Source organism: Eutrigla gurnardus (genome assembly GCF_963514095.1).
Source record: "Eutrigla gurnardus genome assembly, chromosome: 10".
Classification (NCBI taxonomy): Eukaryota; Metazoa; Chordata; class Actinopteri; order Perciformes; family Triglidae; genus Eutrigla; species Eutrigla gurnardus.
The window spans coordinates 13,169,666-13,191,415 of record NC_139924.1 but is presented as its reverse complement, the minus strand read 5'-3'; the positions used below and the strand labels follow the sequence as shown (position 1 = coordinate 13,191,415).

General features: G+C 42.2%; 1 protein-coding gene across 3 annotated transcripts in view; it reads left to right on the top strand.

Annotated features, from left to right (window-relative positions):
- The window catches only part of pak4 (p21 protein (Cdc42/Rac)-activated kinase 4), a 33,152-nt gene extending 13,627 nt beyond the window's left edge, over positions 1-19,525 (top strand). For 2 of the 3 annotated variants that reach the window (XM_084020088.1, XM_084020087.1), the window contains exons 2-11: positions 2,344-2,580; positions 3,060-3,262; positions 3,397-3,604; positions 3,919-4,152; positions 4,903-5,361; positions 7,587-7,720; positions 8,349-8,475; positions 13,172-13,297; positions 13,396-13,530; positions 14,438-19,525. In XM_084020088.1, the coding sequence (XP_083876214.1) occupies positions 2,380-2,580; positions 3,060-3,262; positions 3,397-3,604; positions 3,919-4,152; positions 4,903-5,361; positions 7,587-7,720; positions 8,349-8,475; positions 13,172-13,297; positions 13,396-13,530; positions 14,438-14,593 (1,983 nt within the window). In that variant the 5' untranslated portion in view covers positions 2,344-2,379 and the 3' untranslated portion in view covers positions 14,594-19,525. The remainder of the gene's footprint in view (positions 1-2,343; positions 2,581-3,059; positions 3,263-3,396; positions 3,605-3,918; positions 4,153-4,902; positions 5,362-7,586; positions 7,721-8,348; positions 8,476-13,171; positions 13,298-13,395; positions 13,531-14,437) is intronic. The other variant, XR_014597882.1, reaches the window with a different exon arrangement.
- The last annotated feature ends 2,225 nt before the right edge of the window (positions 19,526-21,750 follow it).

The following is a 21,750-nucleotide window of genomic DNA, read 5'->3' as shown; positions in this document are numbered from 1 at the left end:
ACTGAAACAACTGTGATTGGTTTCTTTGCTGTCTGAGCCATTTGTTAATTCACTCTGTGTGTTTTCTGTTCTATCCAGTAATATTTGTTTTAAATTAATCGAGTCATCGAGTGATCAGGGACAGCAGACACCTGTCATCCTCCTGTCTGACACTGAGGTTCTCACTCAGCGTCTCCTGCTTTATGGTGATGGTGATATGGAGGGGGTGTGGTTGACTGAGCCCCAGGGGCTGTGAGAGTCAGGGTGGAGTGACCTTACACCTGCTGCAGCTGTTAATCACTCTCCTTAGCTGCCTGTTCCACCCTTACACCTGTCCCTGTGTGTGTGGGTGTGGTCTTAAGCTTCAGATACAACAATTAACATTTTGATTAACTTCAGTATTCAAATTGTCACTTTTAATACTCTGCATGGCTGAATGGGTTGTGTCTCATCTCTGTGGTATTTCACCCTGACACTGCTTGTGCATTTAGCAGCCACAGACTCCCACAGTGATGTTTATTCATACTACAAACACGTCGTCTAGTGAATAAAGTTCTCTCTCAGATCAAACTCTTTGAGGTCTGAGCTCTTGTTGCTTACCGCACGCCCTTCGTTACATTTGAACTCGTTGTGTCTTTGCTCTTGACAACAGTCGTAAAATCTTGTTTTTCACCCACAGCTACCCAAGCTAAGAGTTCCAGATATTTGTAGATGCAGCAAAAAAAAGCTCATGATAGGAAAGCCACAATCCTCCATGATTCACAGCCAGACCGCTCTCAGTGACTAGACGTTTGCATAGACATTGCTTTCAATGAGATATTATAACTCAAGCCAAAAAACAACAACCCTTGCTGTTCCCGTCTTGCCACTAGTAGATCTAATCATTGGTAATATGATTTCTCCAGCCACCTACTCCAATCTTCATTAATGTTATCCTCCTATAAGTCAGTAGAAACTATGTGTCACAGAGTTCAAATGCATTGATTGGCCTCTACAGTGATTTATTGGCCCCTTCTCTGTTGTCACCAGGCTCATTACGACTGGAAAGAGGCATTTATCACCAGTGTTGTAACCTCGCTAGTTAGGCGATACTTTTGCTAATGGTCACAAAATCCAGAGTTGGTGGTTTGGCGGAGTAACTCAACATCTACTTGAGGACACTGGCACTACATCAATAGTGACTCATCAGTTTGGACGTATTTGTTAAAGGTCTAGTTATTGTGATAAAACGTGGAAAATTAGCTTTACCAAATATTTTAGCATATACGTGACGGCAACATATGGTAAAATGATGGGGGGATGCTGCTCTGTCACTATAAAAGTTGCTGGAATACATTGTGATTTATAATCTCTTTATGTGTTCTCAATTAAAAGCCATTTATGTCTTAGCTCCTAATTACCGGTAAGCTACTTAATAGGCAAACTGTGCTGATGAGAAGAGCTGTGTAGTTTCCATCTTAACTAGTTTGATTTGTGTATTTTGTTGCATGAATTCACCAAAACATTTAGAGGTAGATGTGTAAAATACTGTCCTGCTGCCTTTGCATCATGTAACAATGATTCAGTAAATTATCAATGTGTCCTGATTGTTTTGGGTCGGTTTTTAGTGCAGTATGTTGCTGAAGCTCTGCTGTCATTGTTGGCTGTGAACCTCACTTGTTTAAGTGTGTTCCTGGGCGGGTTTTTCTTCACTTCAAACACTCCTGCTGTGAAAAGCTTTATTAACACTGCAGACTCGGAGCTCAGCAGCATGACTCATGCCCTCTAACTTATGACCCACCCATATCGCCCTCTCACTACGCCCACCCGCCCGCCGTCAACCTTCTGGTCCTCACATCCCTGCATGTATTTCATTGCCATGTTTTTGATTTGCCCTGTTTTTTGTTCTTGCTGCAGTATTTTGTAGAAAAACAAAAAGAGACAGCTTTGGCAGAATTTTAACAGGCCCCCCAGGTTTGCTTATAACATAGTGGTGATCACTAGAAAACCTCTGTTTGACTACTAGGAGTGTCTCTTTTGATACCCAATAACAAAGCAGCATTTGTGAGAGTGGGAGTATTCAGATCCAAGCCAAAATTGGTGAGTAGGACTTCACAGGATAGTTTGTAAATTCAGAAATATTCCACCATATAGTATGAATACTATTTTATACAATGACATCTGTTGAATACATTCAACAGATAACAAGACCTTTAGCTAATGGTCAAAGCTGGTGTGATGTCAGTAGGCCACTCAATACTCATTGGACCAGCTGTATTTTCAGGTGTAATTATTGTCTGAAATTGCTGTCAATGCCTGTCTGCATGCATGTGTGGTATGTTTTACATTTGCCACTTTCCTGCTAACCCTCCTCCTTCCCCTCAGGTCTGATGCTAGGCTGCAGTTGGCACAGCCACCATCATGTTCACCAAAAAGAAGAAGTCTCGTATCCAGATTTCAGCTCCATCCAACTTTGAGCATCGCGTACATACAGACTTTGACGAGCAGGAGCAGAAGTTTGTCGGGTTGCCGCGGCAATGGCAGTCGCTCATCGAAGACACGGCCAAAAGGCCCAAGCCCTTCATCGACGCAACTGTCATCACTACTGTAGAGCCACGCAAGGTAGGATGAGCAAAAATCAACAATCCGATTAGCTGAGGAAAATAATGGGTTCATGAATTATTTTTATCAGTTTTAAAATTTTGACCATTTATAACGTGAGATACTGATGTGTATCAGTGTACAAGCTGTTTGCATTTTTACCAAAGCATGGTCATGCTGGTCTTCCAAATCCAAATTTAGGTAAAAAAAAGTTGAATTTGACTTTATCACGAATAAACTTGGTGGCATTAATGAAAGTCTTGGCTGTAAGATTTTGTAGAAATTCTTTTAAATTTACATTGAAACAGATATTTTCACGAAAGACATTTGTATATTCACACAGAATCCTATAATAGGGAACATTATCACCACTTTTAAATAGGTAAAATGTTTTTTTTTTTTTTTTTTTTTTTGGCTGATTGGGAAGACAAGCTTTATAAAGGACCTCTCATCCAGTTTACTATCCACTATAATCAAATATTTTTTCCCCAAATCTCCAGACAATTGTACGTGGCAGCAAGCTTGGAGCGGACGGCTCCCTGACCTGGCTGTTGGATGAGTTTGACACCATGTCTGTCATTCGCTCCAACTCCCTGCGACGGGGTAGCCCTCCCATCCAGCATCGCAAGGACTCTAGCTCTTCAGGAGGAGGAGGGCAGGAGAATGGTGATCCTCACCACAGACACTACCAACATTCAGACAGGTTAGCTGTTTAACTGCACTGTGTTGGCATCATAACTTTATGATGGACACAGGAACAAAACAGGGATTTTGTCAATACAAGCCAATGAGCCGCTAGACCACGAGTACTGATCTTGACATCGCTCTGCTTCTCAGAGACCGACCCAGACCAGACCACCACCAGAGTGGAGGTGACTCCCGCCAAGGTCAGCGTGCGCTCCGTCCTCAGTGGGATGAGGGAGGCCAAGGTCGGCCCCAGCAGCAGCCCCGGGGACAAGAGCCCAGCCGAGCCCACAGGGACAGACCTGACTCCGGCCCTCCTCCTCCTCCTCACAGAGACAGACAGCCTCGGGACCGGGACCAGGTAGAGACTGAAGATGATCCCTGGACCCAGCTCATTATTTATTAATACGATTTATATTTGCTTTTCTAGGACTTGCGTGATCTTCCAGACCAATATGGTCTTTTCCGTGTTTGTATTTCCCACATTGGTCTTCCCTTACACTAAACAATACTGAAAGCAGATTTTGTTCTGAAGTCTTTAAATGGGAGTCCACCCTGTAGTCTATGTCGTCTGCTTGTAAACTTAATTTTTCATCCACCTTTCCTCCATTCATTTTTCCTTTCGTACATCCCAATAAGTTCTCTATCTCTCACCCAAACCCTGCCTCTCTTCAGGAGCAGGTGGCTCACAGGGATCAACCCAGTGACCACAGGCCAAAGTCCAGCTACATGGTGAGGGATGGCAGCCCTCAGTCTCCCAGGGACAAGAGGCCTCTCTCTGGGCCCAACATCCGCACCCCAAACCTGCCAGTAACGGAGGGGGTGATGAAGACTGGCCAACAGACGATACGGCCATTTAACACCTACCCAAGGACGGACAGTGAGGGTGGACGCAGCCCCACAGGACAGGTAGGGACAGCAGCATAACTCAGAGACAGACAGACTGTTGCTAGGACATGCAGAAGGAGAAAATACAGCCCTGAGGGAAGCTATTAACAAAGAGTAAAAGGCGGACTAATTGACCCACTGGCTGATGGATGAGAGCTCTTATCACCTCGCTCTTTGTTCTCCGGGTCAGGTTTAGCCGATTCTGTCCATTGAAAGCTGTTTGAGATGCTTGCGTGATAATGTCAAGAACTATTCAGACAATTCATAGTTAAATACACTTCAAGGTCCAGGCTTGGATTTCTGTTTGTATTTTCCATGTACAAATCAAATGTTTTCCCTCACCATCTATACTGCACTTACCAACCCCTTTTAATATCTCGGTATATTTAGACAGTTGCAGGCAATTTTGAATAGAATTGCTTGATGGCAATATTTGATATTTAAATGATGTTTGCTTTAATGTGTTAGTTGTTTTCTTTCTTCTTTACCCTTCTGAAACAGAGTAACATCTTTTCCGCAACCACAGGATATATCTTCCCATATGGTCGTTTAAGAAATGATCAGTAATCATTCAATTTAAGGCTCTTGCCTATTTGCTTAGTTTAATCCAGGCAGTGTATCGTAAAATAAAAAATCCATATTACGCCCTCCTACTATGTATATGTGGTATTAATATTTTCATTGATGCAATTTAATACAAAACCCTGAAAAGATAACTTGCCCCAGATTTATTACACCTTCTGTTTGTAATGATGTTTCTCTTTCTTCCAGCCGAGTCGACACCATGACTCCTCCCCTCAAAATGGACCCTCTAGTGGCTCCTCCCGAGGTTCCTCCAGCTCCAAGCCCCCTGTAAGCCACCCGCACCCTCATCACACTTCCCACCCCAGCCTGAGCCATGAGGCCACCCAGCACCCACACACCGCTCACCCCAATGTTCCAGCCCCACGCCCCCCTGGACCCTCTGGACCCCCAGCATCAGGTGCTCCACTTCAGGGACGCTCACCGCAGAGGGAGCCCCAGAGAGTTTCCCATGAGCAGTTCAGAGCAGCGCTACAGATGGTGGTGGATCCTGGCGATCCACGGACATACCTGGACCACTACATTAAGATAGGGGAGGGGTCCACAGGGATCGTGTGCATCGCCACAGTGAAAACCACCGGGAAACTGGTTGCTGTCAAGAAGATGGACCTGAGGAAACAACAACGCAGGGAACTCCTCTTCAACGAGGTGAGAGTTCATGATCTAGTGGCCGCTGGGATTCGAAACTTAATGTCCAAATGTGACAATAAACAGCATCACCTGATCAGCATTTTACCACTGTGAGCCTGTTATTTGTTACATATACTACTTGTGATGAATTACTAACAATCAGCCTGTATGCCACTGAAAGCTGTATAAATCAATCAATTTACAAGGATAAACATCACCAAATTTTTGGGGATATTTTTAATCAAGCTCTTGAAACATGTCCCCAAATGTCAAGATATATGACTGATGGGACTTTGAGTGTGCAATTACTGTGCGTAAAGGGGGATTGGTCGCACTCGTTTTTCTTCCACACAACCAAAACAATACATACAATGGACTCTAAGGCTATATAGAGAGTCATTCAATCATAAATAGGATGCCAATCCCATATCTCCATGGTTAGGATCTTTGTTAAAGGGCAGAGTAACAAGCCTTTTTGTTGCCATTGTTTATAACAATGTTGACTTACCGGTTTGTTCACGTCTCATTTGGCTTAAACCCCAAATTGTTTTTTTCTGGCGCTGTGAATAAATGCTTAGAACCATCACGGTCTCCCAGCAACTGCGTGGCCATTGCATGGCCATTGCGTGATCACTACGCGGAAGCATAACCAAGCCTTTAAGCCCAAGTTAAGCCCAAGTTATGCTTCCGCGTTGACACAACGCAAGGGGGCTTGCGGACCCCTTACGTCCTTCCGGACCCCCCTTACGTCCAACGCAAGGGCCTGACGTGCACCTCCCAAAAATCCTAGACGTGCGTCGAGGCGATGGCATTGGCTGTGATTGGTCCGCTAACTACATCCGCTGGAGACCGCTTTTCCGGTTTCCACTCATAAATACCGCCATTTAAACTTTTAATACTTTTATTGTTAACACCTTGTTGCTTTTGCACAAATAAATAAAACACTGAAAAATTGTGGATGTTCAAAGCCGGAAGGTAAACAAATAGGCTATAACGAGGCTAACGACGATATACGTCAAGAGTCTCGGTCGGTCGGTCAGTCTTTACAAAAAACATAGCGCCCTTTACCGGTGTGGCATTGAATTGCATTTCGACACGTAAACCCAACGCAGAACCATCACGGTCTCCAAGCAACTGTGTGGCCATTGCGTGGCCATTGCGTGATCACTACGCGGAAGCATAACCGAGCCTTGAGCTCCGTTCACATACGTCGCTACTCGCCTGTCACTCGCTTTCTCGCTGAATTCTACTTGCTGGCAAAAAAAAACGTAACTGCCGCCAGCGACGAGTTCAAGCGACAACTCTCCGTGGAACTCTCTGTTGACATCAACTGTCAATCATGTCTATTCTACATTCTGATTGGTACTCGCTTCACTCGCATCGCAGAAAGTTACAATTATGAAATTTTATCTCCGTACCCGCCCACATTCCACTAGAACACATTCAAATTATTTGACAGCTGTCACTCAGAGATGGGCGAGCGGCGACGTATGTGAATCAGGCTTCAGTCAAAACCAAAACACCAAGGAGGAATAGTCACCCACTTATATTATTATTAATAATAATAATAGTCATACTAAACTAATAGTTTAAAGGCTCAGCACTGTGTTTTAGTCGTTTTTGTTTTCATCTTTTCTTGAATGCTTAAACTCCTCAACCCCATTTAGTATGTCAACATTTGTATCAGTACCAGCAGTTTGTAAGAAATTGGTCAGTAATTGATATGTCATATTTTGGTTCTCAAAATTCATCAAATTGATGCATTAAAATGAAATTATTCAAAATATAATTTGCATTTTTCTTTATATCATAAGGAAGATAGCATTTTATGTTACGTATACAGTAGATAGAACCTATTCAGAGGGAAATTCAGCTTCTCAGAAGAATTGCCGCTTATCAATTAATCGATCATCGATCGATAAGATGAAACAACTATCGATTAATGAATTACTCGATAATTTGCATCCCTACCTCAGTGCTAAAGGATAATTTCCTGATTTGTAAGAATTTTGCAAGTATAGATTTCACATAGACAGGAAAGCAGTAATACACTCACATCAGTTACTAATTGTCCCTTCTCTCATCAGACACTTGAGTAATCAGGCTTTATTGTTGCCAATGGTTGTTGATCAATTATGACATCGACCCTGCAGATACAAGACAGTCTCTACCTGCAGGGCAACATTTCTGAGTCCAATGTAATTATACCCATCTTTGTCCATCTGTTTCTGTGGTAACTGCAGGTCGTGATCATGCGGGACTATCACCATGAAAACGTGGTGGAAATGTACAACAGCTACCTGGTGGGAGACGAGCTCTGGGTTGTCATGGAGTTCCTGGAGGGAGGAGCTCTCACAGACATTGTCACACACACCAGGTGAGAAGCCTATCATGTCTTATCAAGTTATTCATGTAGTACCTTGTAACTTGTAACCACTGTGGTTAGTTCTATGCCCTTTTATTCAATGAAATTATACATTTGAATGTGATTAAAACCTTTCCATTTTGAATGAAAACCCTTTTTTTTATTATAGCTGCCTCCCCAATACTCTGTATCCTGCTTTAAATTTCCCTCATTAAATTCCCACCAAACTCTGTTCTTCCAGAAGGGGGCAGTGTTGCCTGACATAGATCGCCACCAGCTGTGGAATAAGTTCTAGTACTTAAATAAAAGCAGCAATATCAATGTTAGATAATAATTCAGTTGTTGATTTATATAGTAAATATAAAGTTAGGTACAAGTACCTCAAAATTGTCCTTAAGTACAGTTATTGAGTAAATGCACCTAGTTTCCACCACAGACGACTGTTTCATTTGCATTTTTTGCAACATTTTTGGATGCCTATTTCTCCATTTCCTGCTCTGACTCCTACATATCGTCAATATTGCTTCAGAAATGATCATACATGTCTGAAACAAAAAAAAAACAGTACTAATTAATTAATCCAACAGCAAAAGCATGAGGTGAAAGGCTAAATCCCTCTGTCGTGTCCTTCCTTCTCCAGGATGAACGAGGAGCAGATCGCCACGGTGTGTCTGTCTGTCCTGAAGGCGCTGGCTGTCCTCCACACTCAGGGGGTGATCCACAGAGACATCAAGAGTGACTCCATCCTCCTCACGCATGACGGCCGCGTATGTACCACACACTTCAAACTGCTTTCTTTTCAACATAAAACCAGATAAAACAGCTGCAGCTTTAGTTAATTCTATCCAGGAAGAACACAGAATAAAAGACTCACTATACATTCAAAGCTTCTGTTGAGGTTTTCGAATGAAGCTATGAATGTTGGTCAGTGCTGCTTATGAAAATCAGCTGATCGCCCACTGATCTGCTATATTCACTCGAAAAAGATTGATCAGAGGTCTCTCTAAAAGCTGATCAGAGGAATCGATCAGTATCTGCTCTTTATTTATGGAGTGGAGTGAATTAGTTTGTGAGGTGAACCGTCACAACAGAGAAGAGAAGAGTTTTTAGTATGTGGTTTCACAGAATTAAAGAAAATAGCTTTCAAATTATTAGCAGAACACTTCTGTTTTTATATGTCAAACTGCGACAATGTGGCTTAGACAGCACTTAACCACCATGAAAGCATATTTCCCCCAGCAGGCATATTGACCGTTCATAGCAAGACAAGCACTGGATTCACTAATAACATAAATGGTGGATCTGTCCATTTAAATGCAGGTCAACATCATCCAGCGATCATTCACGCTATCAGCTGCCCCAGTGCTTTGATATGTCTAAATGACTGCTGTGCGACATCAAATTGGTCTCATGGGATGTACAAGCTTAGCACAGTGCTGCAACCACTGACAAAATGTCACCCAGGTTTGTAAAAAAGGGATGAAATGCCTCTGTTAACCACGACTGTGGAACTGAGGTGGTCCTGCCTGTCAAGTTTCTGCTTTCTCCATAAAACGAAACAAACATTGTTGCACAGAGAGACTGGGGAAAAGGGAAGCCGGCTGCTTGTGTGTCGCAGTCATCACACAGGTGGTCTGAGTTTGTGCTGTAGTGTTTCACTTCTGTCAGAAGCTGCTGAATCCGCATAGACGTGTGGTTCTGCTGAGCTGAGGTTTCAACACTTATACGTTTTCAACAAGGCCAATACGTTTATGCAAGTCTTCGGCTAAAGGTTGCGATTGCTTTGGTGTAGCTTGTGACTTTGTCCACATTGGTCATATCATATCTGATAAAGGATTTGGTGGGAACACAGCATGCTGACTGATTCACTCACCTTTAGCCATTCAGCAGATTGAGATTACAGATGTGACATTAACCCAAGCCTGGTTTAAACATCTGTTGGTGTTCTAGGTGTTGGGTAGCAACAATTTCTCTGTAGTTGCTCATACATGTTGGCCAGAATTATTTACTTACACTTTGTTGCTCGCTTATTTATTTTTATATTATTATAATTATATATTATTATAATTAATTTATATTTTTAATATGTACTAACAAATTCATCTGAGAGCCAGGTGCAGTTTCCTGCGTCTCTTGCACCGACCTTTATGTGCAAGTCATACATGTGATGTTGTGTTGAGCTAATATGTCAACCACAGCGTCTTTGATGACAGCTGGTGAGAGTTTGTGGTTTCATCTCTTTATGAGCTGGGGCCTGCAGCGGTATGCTGGACATGCAGCGACACGGAAGAGCTTATTTTGCATTGTTGTGGTTCATGTCACTCGTATTACTGCTACTGATGTTCCTCAGAGGACTCCCAGTGTCACTCAATGATAAAATGATCCACAGAAAGGCGTACTTTCTTACCTACAGAGGCTGTCATCAATAAACAGCATGAAAATGTGATATAATCTGCAAATGTGAAATGTCTTGGGCTTTTAATTATAAATGGTAAGAATGGAAAGAGCAGCATCTGGTACGTGTTGCCTTTTGTCAAGGAGTAATAAAGTTTACCATCTTTGTTCGGACTACAGTTTCTATATATGATTCCCACTTTTTAAGGGACCAAAAGTAATGGGACAAACTGAACAATCATCAATCAAACTTTCAATGTTTAATGCTTGGTTGCAAATCCTTTGCAGTCAATTACAGCCTGAAGTCTCTAAGGCATAGACATCACGCTGGGTTTCATCCCTGGTGATGCTCTTCCAGGCCTCTTCAGTTCTTGCTTCTTCTTGGGGCATGTACCATTCAGTTTGGTCTTCAGCCAGTGAAATGCATGCTCAATCGGATTCAGGTCAGGTGATTGACTTGGCCATTGCCTTAAACAACTCTTTGGTTGCTTTTGCAGTATGCTTTGGGTCATTGTCCATCTGCATTGTGAAGCACCGTCCAATGAGTTCTGAGGCATTTGGCTGTATATGAGCAGATAATAATGCTTGAAACACTTCAGAATTAATTCTGCTGCTTTTCTGCATGCCCACGCCATGACACTACCACCATGCTTCACTGAAGAGGTGGTATGTTTTGGATCATGAGCAGTTCCTTCCCTTCTCCACACTTTTCTCTTCCCATCACTGTGGTACACGTTGATCTGGGTCTCATCTGTCCATAGGATATTCTTCCAGAACTGTAAACTCTTTTTTTAGGTTTTGTTTGGCAAATTCTAATCTGGTCTTCCTGTTTTTGAGGCTCACCAATGGCTTACATCTTGTGGTGAACCCTCTGTAGTCCCTCAGGTGAAGTCTTCTTTTGATTGTTGACTTTGAAACACAGACACCTACCTCCTGGAGAGTGTTTTTGATCTGTTGTGAAGGGATTTTTCTTCACCAGGGAAAGAATTCTTCTGTCGTCCACCACAGTTGTTTTCCGTGGTCTTCCAGGTCTCCTGGTGTTGCTGAGCTCACCAGTGCATTCTTTCTTTTTAAGAATGTTCCAGACAGTTAGTTTGGCCACACCTAATGTTTTTGCTATTTCTCTGATGGGTTTGTTTTGATTTTTCAGCCTAATGATGGCTTGCTTCACTGACAGTGACAGCTCCTTGGATCTCATATTGAGCGGTAACAGCAACAGATTCCAAATGCAAATGTCACACCTGGAATCAACTCCAGACCTTTCACCTGCTTACTTGATGATGACATAATGAGGGAAAAGCCCACACCTGTTCATGAAATAGCTTTTGAGTCAATTGTCCCATTACTTTTGGTCCCCTAAAAAGTGGGAGGCACATATAGAAACTGTTGTAATTCCTACACCTGCTTTGGTTGTAAATACCCTTAAATTAAAGCTGAAAGCCTGCAGTTAAAGCACATCTTGTTTGTGTCATTTCAAATCCATTGTAGTGGTGTGTGTAGCGCCAAAAAGTAGACAATTGTGTCGATGTCCCAATTTATATGGACCTGACTGTAGGTGCAATTCACCCCCTTCCACACAACGTGATTGATTGATGCCTTTATTTGCAACCCACATGATCAGAATATCTACTTTATTCTGATGCAGATTTTTCGCTGCTTAATTTCTGCAGCATACTATTCTGTGTGAACTTATTCATGATAAAAAAAAACAACAGTTTAAAAAAATATATTGATGTGTGAGTTAATGGCAGAAAACGGCCCCGGTGTGTAAAGGCCTCAAAGCTGCATGGATAGAAATGATTAAACGTGATGTCATGAGTTGTATTACTCTGGATGGTATGGGTTTGTTTCATATTTTTTTTAACTTTCCCAATCAAATTGACTATTTTATTTAAGTATTTTCTGTGTGCACCAAATGGTTTCTTCATGTCCTTTTGTGTTCATAAATGTTTTGGACATGCATTCATTTATAAACGCCATAAGATGACGTTTCCAAGTCTTGGAAATTCTGGGTTGGCTCTGACTTGCTGTTTGCGGTTTGGCCTGACAGGGGGAAGTAGACTCAACCAAGCCTGAAGGGTTTCCCGTCAGGTCTATCTGAATGCTGAATGTGTGCTGGGTGATAAAGTGTGCGAGTAGTTTGGAAAATAGTGCAAATGCATTGTATCTCTGTTCTTGTTAAGTTTATTATTAATGTTGGGTTTGGATTTATACAAAAGCCTTTTATGTTGTTTCTGAAGCTCAGTCCGTCATTTGCAGCCATCGGGTTACAGTGTCTCGTCCATGTTACTTCTTCATACATGTGTGCACAAGTTCTCACTGCAAGTTTGTTTCATTTCTCTTTCTGAGCTATCTGAGGCTGGCAGGTCTAGATTATCAGCCGCGCACAGTCGCTACAGAAAGAAGGGTGATCGTGGCGAAGAGCAAAATGTCACGCCTCGACTGTTGAAGCATGAGCTGTGACTCGGATACCCAAATTGAATATTTATTTTGATACTGCTAAACTTTCTGTCCACAATCTACAGTTACATTCAATATGCTGGAATCATTTATGATGTAATGCATTATGAATAAACTCCTGTCAAACTACCTGCACAGCACATTCCTCCACACTTTGGTCCATATACCGTCCCATTCTGCACATATGTTGACAATCTATCCATATGCTGTAATATTACTATGTTGGTGTATTGTGTACACACATGTATTGAACGTCTGTTCTGTTCTGCTCTTCCTGAGCTTTATTCCATTTTTTCTCTATAAATGTTTTTTTTGGGGGGAGTTTTTTCTGATCTGGATCAAGGGTCTAAGGACAGAGGATGATGATGATGTACAGATTCTATAAGCCCCTTTGTGATGTTGGACTATATGCATTTTTAGCAGTGAAAAGCATCAGGGAGGTTTATGCTTTTGCAAGCATTAAAATGTATAAATAAAGTGGATGTAGAGTATTTCTCCAACCTTACATACATAAACGTGAAAAGCTTGACGTTCATCGATCATTCTGTTTCTTCCCTTCATCCATCCCTTTCTGCCTCCATCTCTTTGTCTGGCTCTCTCGGTCTCCAGGTGAAGCTGTCAGACTTTGGTTTCTGCGCCCAGGTGTCGAAGGAAGTGCAAAGAAGGAAGTCTCTGGTGGGAACGCCATACTGGATGGCACCAGAGCTCATATCCAGACTGCCTTATGGACCAGAGGTAATATTCAACATTTCCCTCGGGATGTTACTGCTATTTGTTATATGAACCTCTAAACAAGCGCATGTGTTCTACTTGTTGACTGTGTCTCTGTCCAGGTGGATATTTGGTCTCTGGGAATCATGGTCATAGAGATGGTGGATGGGGAGCCGCCATACTTCAACGAGCCGCCGCTTAAAGCCATGAAAATGATCAGAGACAACCTGCCTCCCAAACTGAAGAATCTGCACAAGGTACGAAGACCAAAGCTGTTTGTGTGAAGTACCATTAGCAGATGTCATTATAACATCACACATCTGGATTTCTCCTCTGATCCTTCTCTGCTTGGATTTGCTTTTAAACTGTGTTGGTTTTTAATTACAGCAGTTATTGAGGTGCCTGGGAAGTGACTCACTACATTAAGAGAGTGTCGAGTAAACTACAACCTTTTATTAACTTCTTAATAGGCGTCTTTGAGCAACAATGACAGAGGTTGTCTCTGCCACCATCTTGACATCTGATCAATGTCTTGAAATGCAATTTGGAGAAAAAAAGGAAAAATACATGCAGTTGTCAAAGCCAATTTAAAAATCTCAGTGTCTGGCAGAACGGTGGTCAGTAGTGTTGGTTTTGAAATCTTTTTCTAGCTTTCAGATATTTTATCTGATTCCATTTCTTAGAAACCTTGAGAAGAAAAGTGTGTATACAGAAAGATACCTGATTAAGAAATGTGGTTTCTTGACCGCATTTGCATGCCTGCAGACGTTATTACTTAAAGTCAAACTACAACTCATACTTAAAATAAATATTTATAAGTAGGTCTCCACAGCTGGAAAACACACACACATGCGTGCATACAGTATACATTACATCCAGTAAAGCAAGCTGTTTTATAGACTGCACCATGTTACATCACTGTACAGTTCTCAATGTAGGATTCTTGTTAAAAAAGATTGTGGGGGCGATATCTGATTACTGATAAAGAAATTCACAAAAACCTTACAACATTCTCATTCATGGGAAGCTGTCGCAACAAACCTGTTGATTCAGTACATGTGGTTTGATTGACCACATCCTCTTCCCCATTTAATATCCGTTTACAAACCCATAGGAAAGTTTCATTAACACCTGGATGTCTTCTCCCTTCTATCCCTCGCCCAGGTCTCCCCTCTGCTTAAGGGCTTCCTGGACAGGATGCTGGTGCGAGACCCGGCTCAGAGGGCCTCGGCCAGTGAGCTTCTCAAACACCCCTTCCTGACGAAGGCGGGTCCGCCGTCTTGCATTGTCCCTCTGATGAGGCAGAACAGGATGAGATGAGACATGTGACACTTGAGACCGCCGAACCCTGGAGGACAGCGTGTGCAGGTTCAGATTGAACAGAATACTCCTGCACACAGAGAGGTGGCCCAAGGAGGTCAGAGGTCACGGATGAGAGGTCTGCTTCAGGGCCAAACTCTCACAAAGAGCTGTGAGCTGCAAAGTGTAAACTGCGTGTGTAGGAGTATTCTGTTTTATTCTGTGAATCACTGAACTGTGGGAAGTGTATTCCCTTAATAAGGCAATAAGGCTGTGTGTGCGCAAGTGTGTACTGTGTATGTACTGTGTGTGTATGTGTGTGTGTGTGTGTGGTGTGTGGGTGTAAACCCATGTTGGCAACACTGTTAAAAACAGTTTCACAGCCACAACTTGCCTGTCGAATGATTGAAGCCGATTTCATTTAAACATTTGGTTTTAATTGAAGACCTGGAAAGGTTGTGGCTGTTTTTATTTTTCCATTTGGACCGTACCTGGATTTTAAGTGTGAAGGTGGGGTTTTGCACACCAACTGGATGCTTTGAAGGAGCCGTGAGCCCATTGGCTGATTATAAAGACTGGCGGAGCAACATTTTTAATCACACTATTTGACGTTCTGGAAGCCGAGTTTTCTCACTACAAAGACTTGTCCCGCGGACGGATCCCCGACTCGGACGCTTTCCCAGAACCTACTACTGAGGGAGGAAATTTCTTGACTCAGAAATGAGTTGGACGGACTTTATTTTGTAGCCGTATAAATACTAGCTTCCTATTTTAAACAAGCAAACATACACTAAGTCAAAAGGTAAACACTGGAGTTGTGTTTTTGTTTTGTTTTGTTTTTTTTACAGATGAATTTCCCTCTTATTTTCCTGTGTACGTACAATGAACATAGAGAGATATATCGGTTCTGATGTTTTGCTATCTCTATTTTGTGATTGTTTTATTATGATGATTTGTTACCTGGTTTATTTTAGAGAGAGATGTGATTTTTGAAGCACTGTCGATGAGAGATAGAAGCTGCACTCCCGATTGATTCCAGCACACAGAAAATAGACACTAGACATCTTATTTTGTTGTTCTTTTAGACCAGACCAGGTATGACTTATTGACTATAAACCTAAGTGGTCAAAATGTCACTCGGACAAGCAAGAAAGGTTTTATATAACCATGAAAAGACAACAATACACCCCCTTTTACAGGTAAACAAACACCCCTGTTGTAGCCTTATTTCTAGAAGGGTAGGCTTTTCCACACCCTCTTTTTCTTCAGCTCAAAGACGTAACTGAAGTCACACGAATGGTTCTTCTTTAGTAGAAAATGAAGAGCACCTGCTTTTTAGGCAATCAGCAAAGTTGTTTTCCTTTCTTTTTTTTTGAGTTTTGAGTTGTTTTTTGTTCTGTATTGCACGTCTGCTGCCTCGTAACGTCATCTCTCCTTCAACAAACAAACGGCGGCTGTTTTCAGTGAACGGCCTGCTGCTGATGCAGACGAGTGCTCACCGTGTTCTACTATTGATTCGATTGTTTGATTTTCTAGCTAATGCATCTGTCAGAGTGCTCCTGAATCCACCTCATGGTGTGAGTGCTTTCTTTAGAAACGATAAAGGAAAACTTGCACTACACAGCAGGGCACAAGCAGAAAGCAGTTTCACAGATCAAGAAAGGAAATTATTTAGATTCAGCTTCAGTCACAAGCTCTCCAAATGTGTTGAACACCGCTTTAATGTTGGAGTAAATTACTCTTTTTCTTCGCATCAGGACATTCAGATCAGCCACTGCAAATTCAAATCACTTTTAAATACCCAAAGGCCACCTCAGCAGGCTGACTGAAACCATAGAGAGTTAATTATAGTCCGGGTCTGGTTATTATACACCCACTTCTGCACTGAAGGAGGCGTCTTTATCAGCAGACATCCATAGTTTCACACTGTATCTTGTATAAAATGAACAGTCACTATACAGACGATGACATAAGAGTCATAAGAGCATTCATCATTCTCAAGGCAATGCGACACATAGATGCAAGTCTACGGCCTGCAGACTCGTTCCCCTCTCTGGTCCTGACACTCTTGGCCTCCATTAAAAGAAAAGGTCAAGACTTCAACTAAACAGGAGGAAGGTGGTGGCCATTTTCTGGATGTTGTTGCACACTCGCTGTTCTTTTTGTCACGTATACATACACAGTACATACACACTATATATATACGCATACATGCAGGTGTAGGTGCACTGTACTCCTGCTGATACATTGGACATTTTGTGGGTTCTTCATGTGTGAATGGAGAAACCAACGACTGTGAGACCGTGTACGAGGAGCAGGGTAAAGACTTTTTAAAGTGGGGACTATTCCAAGTCTGTTTTCTAACATTGTTAATAATTTCTGCAAAGCACAGCCAGCAGCAGTTTGAAAAGAATGATGTGATAAGTGAACTAACTAAAGCCTCTATTGCCGTTTACTCATCTTGTGTAGCTACACTTGTTGAAAGAGGTAAGGTGTGCTTCAAAGCAGCAGTAGCCTTCAGTGACAAAATGCCTCCTTTCAGGCATCATTGCCTGTAGCTTCAAGATGTAGTAATGAACTCTGTGCTCTGGACTCCTCTTAATGCCCTCCTGCTGTTTGAGAAGCAGTGGGAGCAGAGAAAACCTACTTCCTACTCCCTAAGAACAAGTACTCATGTTTACGTGCCGGCTGGAGCAGATTTGAGACACTGCGAGCGTGAAGGTTGGTTTATCATAAACTTGACTTTTTTTTTTTTTTTTCTTTCTTGAAAAACATTCATTCAATTTCTGGTAGGCGTTTTTGTACTTTCTGTACTCGGCTGCTTCCCAGACAGTAAATTTTCAGCTGCGTCTGTCTGATGTTTCTGGATCTTTTTTCTGTGTGTGCACGTGTGAGAGTGACGAGTCAGTAATGACTCACAGATTCTGAAACGTGTTGTGATCGTTCGTGTTTATAATCAGAGACATGATGGCTGAACTGAAAGACAATCAGGTGTAGTCGATTTTTAAGATAAGACGGTCAGAATCTCAAATTAGACTATCGAATCTGCACATATTGATTCATCACTTACTTGCTATGTTTTTAATAATTATATAAGGTAAAACACTTGTTGGGGACTGACAACAAATAGACTATAATGAAGGTGAGAAGCTGCCTCCTGCTGAATTGCATCTGGTGTGTTTCCTGCTGAAAACAGCCAGATTTCTACATTTGACAGTGATAGGGCTGCTCCTAGGGAAAAGAAATTTAGATTTTGAGAATTTAAAAAAAAATTCACAAAATGTTTTTTGTTATTATATGAAAGAATAAAGATAAAATAGATATAAATAGACATATGCGTATGTAGCTTAATTGGATTACATGCATGTTTAGCATTTTCTTGTGTTTGGGCCAGGCCGTACAGCAGCGTTTGGAAGGATCTGGTGATGTCACAATAGAGGGGTTTAATATATTGCAATACTGTAAGCAAGGCAATTTTATTGGGATTGGTTAAAAGAAAATCCAACTATAGGAAAACTGTCTATAAAGCACTCATTCCCAAAGACTGGGTAGAGATCAGGAGGCAACCTCTGGTTCTGAAAAGTGAAGCCAAAACTGAACTACCCTTCACTTGCATTCTCTCTGCTGGCCATCAGTGGGCGACTCCTGGTTACAAAAATAAGTCTGATTACATATAAGAAGAAAAACGAGCCTACTCACTTGATTTATTATTTCAGTAAACATGAGTTTACGTTCTTCAATCCAGCATGACGTTCATTTACTTACGTTTAGTCCATTTGGAGTCAAATAGACAATAAAGCAGGGTATGTTTTAGGGCGGGGCTAGTAATCGACAAGTCGCTATCGTGGCCATGCTACCGTCGTCAATGCAACTAGTAAGAAAATTAACTTTGTTAACCGCTTCACCCCAGAAACCAGATGGAACCAGATCCAGTAAGGTTGCTCCTCTGCCGCTTGTGCTCATCAGATCCACCAGATAGTCCTCCATGGTCCAAATATGGTCACTGGTTAAAGACGGCTGAAACGCTGACTTTAAAACCTCTTGTATACAGTCGGTGGTTGAGACCCACATGTCACCACATCCATGAGCAGAATTCCTTCAATATCTTTTGTTGTCTCCTGTGCTTCCCGTCTGAGTCCAGGTGTGAACAAACACTGCTGCTCTTCTTGTCAAGTTCTCCTTTGGTTATCGACGTGTGTTTACTGGTGTTCGGATGGACTCGGCGGCAGACTGTTATGTTGTTATGGACCAGATTGCTGTGTGTGCGTGAGGGTACATTTGTGTGCACATTCACAAGCTCTTGCCTTAACTTCTCCGATCACTACTGGACTGATGATGGTTCTGACTCGACCCTACGACTGGGACGTCCACGACGCCTCTCCTCTCGCATATCTGGATAGCCATTTGTATCTCAACTGGTGTTTGGATCTTTTTTTTGGTTAAAAAAGTTGACGACTCGTTAACATTCCTGCTTCAGATGGAGGATTTCCCCGAGGTTTGCCTCTCCTCGCCTCATTTTACAAGAGCTTCCAAATGTTTTCTGTTGATTCCTTAATTAATGGCCAATGAGCAGCTCCGGTGTTGCTGTTTGTGGTTTTAGTGCCTTGCTTTGCAGCATCATTATAGGGCTAGTCTTGCTTCCTGGGGGGGCTTGCATCTGGTTTCCACAGTGATCACGTGGTTACTGGGGCTCATTGACCACTACTTACCAACCAGCCTGCTTTAAAATATGTGACAAAACAAGGTTGATTCACACTGACTCGCCTCTTCGTTTCAAAGCTGATTTTGTTAATGGCGTGCTTTGTCGGTCATCAGGATTGCAACAAGCGTTCCTTCGCCATCTTGTTTTTGTGAAATTCACTGGTGTTGTAAAGAAACGTAGACTTTACATTGCAAATTTTTCTCTCTTCCTTTTTTTGTTTGTTTTGCAAATACAGATTTTTGTAAAAGTCACTCGTGGTGTCTGTTTTCTGTTCTACTTCTGTGTTTTGACTGAAAAGGTCACTGAAACCGTAAGAAGCAAGATCTAAGAGCACAACTGATTAAACATATTTACTTATTATTGAACAAATGTGACCCTTGTAAAAAATACCAAGATGTCCTTGTTTTCATCCCACAACTTTACTTCACAGTGTGTTTTCAGTTCATGGAAGTTAATTGTTACGTCTTTGTCAGTGTTCAGTACTTAGCTCCGCCCTCGTGTCATTTCTGCTTACAAAAAAACAATATGGTGATGATGACCAAAATGCCAAACTCCAGTCCATAAACGGATGTCTCCACTGTGATTAGGACTTTGGGCCACTTTCATATGTGGTCTGAAATCGGATACAGGTCGGATGTTTTGCAATGCAAATCTGAACAGTCATCTGAACGGGGAGCTGCTTGTCTGTGCATCTGCTCATGGATTCTGTGGCTGCCACTGAACATTAACTTCTACATGAAACTGTAAACGTTAACTTCAGTGGCATCCATGTTTACTTCCTTAAGACAGTGTGACTTCTTTGTTATCGTTCGTCTGCTCGTACAGGTCAGTTCGGGACCCGGACCAGTTCACACTGAGATCTGACATTGGCCACATTTGAAAAATAGTGTGAAACAATCACATAAAAAGAAATTGGATCCGAAGTGTACATCAGAATTGAGCATGAAGGCTTGTGGTGTCAACGTAGCCATAATGTCTTGGGACATAGTGAGTCTTGTGTTTTGCTAAATACTACGGAAGTATTTGAACACACCCGTTGTATTTTCTCTATTTTCAGCGTGCTGAGCTCTCAAGTCTCCCAACATTTCTGCTCAGATGAATTTGGCGCCACAGTGTCAAATGTTGACACCCCAATGAGAAGCCATCCTTCGCCTATCCGACTGATTGCAGGTCTGATTAAGTTCCCACAGGCTGCCTGATGAGCTGTAGATTTACCATCCGTGGCAACCCTGAGAAACACTCTTCTCTGCTGCATCACAGCAGCAGGCAGCACGCTTGTATTTTTAGCACATCCGTCAAGTCAGTGGCGGTAAACGAGCAGCAGGCTGCCGCTCTGCAGCTCTGCAGCTTTTCATATCACCTGAAGAGTGGCTCCCTCAAAAACAATGGCAGCTACAGACCACAGGGCAGCTGCTGGTGGTCCACGTGTGTTTGGACCTCACAAGAATAGAAAGTAAAGAGGTAAAAAAAAAAACTAACACTGGTTCTTAATTTTTCTTCAGTGTATAAATGCTCTGTTACAGGTAAAAGTACAGTCAAGACCTAGTCTTACTTTCCTGAACAATGTGTTCATTACTTCAGTGTTGCAGCTGGTAATTACTTCATATACTGCTGAATAGCTAAATGTAGAAGAGGACGTAGTCAGCGTGACGTCACCTCTTGGTTTGTGGACTTCAGTTTTGAAGCCTTGAGCCGTAGCCATCTTGGATTTTTGCAACCAGTGAAGGTGGTGACCATATTTGGAGGAGTGACAGGTGGATCTGATGAACACAAGCAGTGGAGCGGCACAACGAGCAGTACTGCATCTGGATCCATCTGGATTCTGGTAATTCCAGGTAAACTTTACAGCTCAATGTTTAAGTCATCTTAAGGCAGCTAACTGCATTGGTAGCGTAGTCGTGACCTGTCAATCACAAGGTAGCCCGCCTAAATCATCCCCTGCTTTATAGTCTATTTGACTCTAAATGGACCATTATTTACTAAATGAAGATCATGCTGTATTGAGGAAGACTCGAAGAGTTTATGAACTCATGTTTACAATGTTTACTGAGGTAATTAAGACAAGTCTTCTTTGTGCAACCAGAGGAGTCGCCCCCTGATGGCCAGCAGAGAGAATGCAAGTCTAAGGCACTAAAGCGTTGCTTCAGTTTACAGAACCAAACCCTTGCTTTCTGAAACAGTAACTGTCTAAAGCTGTCAGACACATGTGGTAAAAAGCCTTTCAACAAAACTTTCAAAGACTACCAGGGCGTGGATGACTGAGAACCTTTACACACTAGAAAGTACAGTATTGTGTACTGTTAATGTTCCAAATAGTTTAAAGGAAGTTATTTATTTACGAGAGAGAGAGAGAGAGAGAGAGAGAGAGAGAGAGAGAGAGAGAGAGAGAGAGAGAGAGAGAGAGAGAGAGAGAGAGAGAGAGAGAGAGAGAGAGAGAGGACGGAGCCGCGCAGGTGGGCGGTGCTTGTCGTCACGC